Source organism: Myotis davidii, unplaced genomic scaffold, assembly GCF_000327345.1.
Source record: "Myotis davidii unplaced genomic scaffold, ASM32734v1 scaffold43, whole genome shotgun sequence".
NCBI lineage: Eukaryota > Metazoa > Chordata > Mammalia > Chiroptera > Vespertilionidae > Myotis > Myotis davidii.
This window is the reverse complement of record NW_006294590.1, coordinates 361,323-365,898: the sequence shown is the minus strand read 5'-3', so window position 1 is coordinate 365,898 and position 4,576 is coordinate 361,323. Positions and strand designations below refer to the sequence as shown.

Below are 4,576 nucleotides of genomic sequence, written 5' to 3'. Positions count from 1 at the left end.
GTTTGGTCTGAGGAAATGAATAAGTGAGGACTGGGGGGCAGGGTGTCCGGGGGGCAGCCAGTGCCGCCCGGTCCCGCCCTGCCCTGCAACATGGGTGCCCAGCGCGGCCAGGTCCGGGCGGGGGGGCTGGACAGCGGACTTTTGGGGTGAAATCTCCCATGGCTTCTGTGTGGTTTTTAAAAATATATTTTCATTGATTTCAGAGAAGAAGGTAGAAGGAGAGAGAGAGAGAAACATCAGTGATGAGAGAGAATCATGGATAGGCTGCCTCCAGCACACCCCACACTGGGGATCGAGCCCGCAACTCGGGCCTGTGCCCTGACCGGGAATCGAACCGGGACCTCCTGGTTCACAGGTCGACGCTCACCACTAAGCAACACCGGCCGGGGCCCCATGGCTTCAGTTTTGTCAGCTGATTCACATGAAGGAAACAAGTACCTGGTGGCCTCAGACCTCTCATCTGGCCCTCGTTTCACAGGTGGGGACACTGAGGCCCAGGGAGGGCAATGGACTTGCGGTGGATGTTCCGGAATCCAGAGGCCACTCAGGCCAGGGCAAGTCGGTGGGTTCGGAAACGACACCCGCTCTGAATGCACACAGTCACCGCAGGGCCGCTCCCCGGGGCTCCCGGCCCCTCAGCGGGGGACGCGCCGTGTCTACAGAGAACCCAGCCTGCCCCGCTCTCGGCTCTGGGGCCGCACCTCCAAAGTCGCCGCTGTTCCTGTCTTTCGGCTGCTAGGACTTCCACGCCCTGGCTCTGTGCCAGGCCCCGTTTCCGTCCGTCCGCCACGAATACGGTCCCACATAACCACGTTGCGTGCGGGCTCCTTTCATGTTAACATTTTCCCGAGGAAAGTGTGGCCCTCTCTGGGCGCTGGCGCCAGTACGCTCCCATCATTCTGCCTCTCTAGCCTCAGTTTCCTCATCTGTGAAATGGGGCTAAGAGGCCGAGGCCTGAAGCACTGGCCCGCCCGGCAGGATGTAGGATCAGCGAGGCTCCAGGCAAGAGCTTCTCGGCTGAGCTGCTCACGGGAGAAATGGGTCGCCCCGGGCGGTAGTGAGCTTCCGGTCATTGGAGGCAATCAAGCAGAACTGAGCCGTGATGGGGATGGTGGGGAGGGCCCTGGAGGCCACCTGCTTGGGGGATTTGCTCTTGGTTCTCCAGCAGCAGACCCGCCCGCCTGTAGCCGAGGCAATGACAGAAGGGGAGCTGCTGGGAAGGGAGGGAGCCTGGGACACGGACTGGACAGCTCTGGTCTGTCCACTGTGACCGCAAAGGAAGCCCCTCGTGGGGACAGAGACAAACCCACGAGCGGGACTGCCCGAGGGGAGCTGCTTCTGGAAGGGCCAGGGGCGCGGGGCCGGGGCAGTTCCACTCTTTTGTTCCTCAGGCTGTTAGTGCTCCAGGCGTTGCTCATGTTTAAAAGCACCAGCTTCATTCTCTGGACCAGGTCCCCAGGGGCTGAACAGCACTGGGCCCACAGGGGACAACGGAACAGCACTGGGCCCAGACGGGACAACGGAACAGCACTGGGCCCAAAGGGGACAACAGAACAGCACTGGGCCCACAGGGGACAACGGAACAGCACTGGGCCCAGACGGGACAACGGAACAGCACTGGGCCCACAGGGGACAATGGAACAGCACTGGGCCCAGACGGGACAACGGAACAGCACTGGGCCCACAGGGGACAATGGAACAGCACTGGGCCCAGACGGGACAACGGAACAGCACTGGGCCCACAGGGGACAATGGAACAGCACTGGGCCCAGACGGGACAACGGAACAGCACTGGGCCCACAGGGGACAATGGAACAGCACTGGGCCCAGACGGGACAACGGAACAGCACTGGGCCCACAGGGGACAACGGAACAGCACTGGGCCCAGACGGGACAACGGAACAGCACTGGGCCCACAGGGGACAACGGAACAGCACTGGGCCCAGACGGGACAACGGAACAGCACTGGGCCCACAGGGGACAACGGAACAGCACTGGGCCCAGACGGGACAACGGAACAGCACTGGGCCCACAGGGGACAACGGAACAGCACTGGGCCCAGGCAGCCCCACCTGCCACAGCCCCTGGACTTAGAGCGTCACATTGTGGCCTCTTGGGCCTAGGTGGGGACCACCCAGGGGAGGGAGCCCAGAGGGGTCAGGAAGCAGGGCCAGAGCCACTGCCCACACTTGGAGGACCCGCTGCCTCCATGGTCTCCCAGCTCACAGCTGCCCCTTCCTGGGGGCTTCGTTACCCACAGGGAGGGCTCACCCCATGATCCAAGAGTACCCCTAGAGTTCCAGGGGGCTCCATGTGCATCTGCCCTACACTGTGAGCCCTGGGCTGGCCTCGCCCACCCCTGCCTGCCTGCTCCGCCTGCTCTGCTACCTCTGCTTGACCGAGCCCACAGGCTCATTCCCCCGGCCTCTGCCCAGGAGGGTCACCCCCGCTGGCAGCCGTGCCCACAGGGGTCAAAGGCAGCCATGCGCTCTCTGCCCCAGGGGAAGGCGGAGCAGCCCCTCCTCACCTCTGTGGGCGCCAAGGATCAGGAGCCCCACCTGAGCCTTCTGCGGGCCGGGCTGAGCGCCAAGGCCAAGGTGTGGGCGGAGCTAGGGCCTGTTGGGAAGGTGGTGGGAGTCGGAGGGCGTGGCGGCAGGTTCATGCTCCATCCAGGGCCCCTTCAGAACCTCCCGCAGCTCAAGAAACAGCCGAACCCCCCCCTCCCCCCGCTCCCCGGGGCTCACCACTCGGCCACTCCCTGGACCCTCACCCCCTCTGTGAGCTCAGAGAGGCCTGTCCCTCTTACAGACGAGGACGTGGTCCAGAGAGGGACAGCGGACTTTCCAGGGTCACACAGCATGTCCCGTCCTCCTACCCCAGAAACCAGGAGCAGGAAAAGGCAGCCAGGGCCCTTCCGTGGCGACCACAGCCTCTCTCTCTCTCTCTCTCTCTCTCTCGCCTGCTGCTGCCCTTTGGGGGGCGGGGAGGGGGAGAAAGTGAAAGTGAGGCTGGACGTTCCCATCAGGCCCAGCCCACGCGCAGCCTGACCTGCAGTGGGAGCCACACTCCGCTCTCCGTCCACCTGGGAGCCCACAGACCCACCCTGGTTTGGAGCCACCCTCGCGGCCTGGACGCTGCATGCTGCCCTGACTGAGGCCGGCCCTCTAGCTGGACAAGGGTCCTGGCTCTCCTGGCACAGCCTCCTGTTGGGCCACACGGCCCGTCCTCCCCTCATCTGAGCCGCATGACGGGGCTGCCCACGCTCCTCTGAGCTGGGGGACAGGAACGCTGAGCTGGGCGGGCTCCGGGGGACTGGGCCCCCAGCTCCCCAAGGACGGATCACAGTGGGTGGCAGGCTGCTGCTTCCCAGGCCCCGGCCCAGCTGTGCTGCCCGCTCGCACGCTGTGTGGCCCCGAGCTGGCCTCCTCCCTGGGCCTCCGTTTTCCGCCCAGAAAAGAAGAGGAAATGACCGCTAAGGGCCCCCTTGGGCTCGACACTAACTTTCCATTTGCTCATCCAGCCGCTCCTCCTGCTCCCGCCGAGGCCCCACCTGCTTGGGGCTGGGGTGCCCCATCCTCTGAGACCTCCCAGGGAACCAGGGGCAGGGAGGTGGCGCGAGGCCCCAGGCGGGAGGACACTTCCAGCCGCATCCCTGGCTGGGGAGATGGAGGCCACCGTAAACGCAGCCTCCCGGAGTCTTCCCTTCACCTGTGACTGGGGTCCCTTCACAAAAGATTCACCGTAAAAACCCCTCCGCCAGCTCCCCTCCTCCCCCACGCACAGGCTGGTTCCCCCAACACACACACTGTGGCCCCAGGAGCACAGAATTTGCATAGAGGTTCACATGCAAATGACTCCTGGGGCCTCCGGCCAGTTACTTCCCCTCCCGGGTCCTTCTCCTCCTGTGCAGACTTCAGACCTGCCCCCCAGCCGCTGGCGGAGGAGCTGGCGGAGGGGGGCCGGCTTCTAGCTCAAATCCTGTGGTTTCCCGGGGTGCCCCCTCCCCACCCCCCCCACTGTGTGAGCACACTGCCCAGGCCTGGGCCACGCTCCTCTGCCACCAGCCGGAGCACGGGTGAGTCTGGGAAGGGCCAGGGTGCCCGGTGCCCACAGGGACCAGCGAGATCGGTACGCCTGCTGGCGACGTGCCAAGCCCGGGGCAGCCCCAGGTGGAGCTCCGTGGCCCTGTCACCTCAACACACTGACCCCACAGACAAAACCCCGACCGTGGGTTCACCCCGACCACCGGCACCGGCCAGACCCGGCCCGGGCGGCCTCTGTGCCGGGCGCTCACCGGAGGGGGATGCGGATGGCGATGTAGCGGTCAATGGCGATGGCCAGGAGGCTGAAGATGGAGCTCTGCGTGAGCACCAGCACGAAGCAGGCGAGGAAGAGGCAGCTGTGGCAGGCGGCGCAGAACCCGATGCTGATGGTGATGGCGAAGGGGATGGCCAGGACCCCCACGGCGATGTCGGCCGCCGCCAGCGACACCACGAAGAAGTTGGTGACGTTCTGCAGGTTGCTGTTGAGCCACACGGCCCAGCACACCAGCACGTTGCCCAGCACGGCCAGCACG

The 4,576-nt window shown here is 65.1% G+C and overlaps 1 protein-coding gene across 1 annotated transcript in view; it reads right to left on the bottom strand.

Annotated features, from left to right (window-relative positions):
• The window catches only part of ADORA2A (adenosine A2a receptor), a gene marked incomplete at its 5' end in the record, with an annotated part of 5,907 nt that extends 1,332 nt beyond the window's left edge, over nt 1-4,575 (bottom strand). The window contains one exon of the mRNA XM_006768775.1: nt 4,296-4,575. Within this exon, the coding sequence (XP_006768838.1) occupies nt 4,296-4,575 (280 nt within the window). The remainder of the gene's footprint in view (nt 1-4,295) is intronic.
• Nucleotide 4,576: the final 1 nt, after the last annotated feature.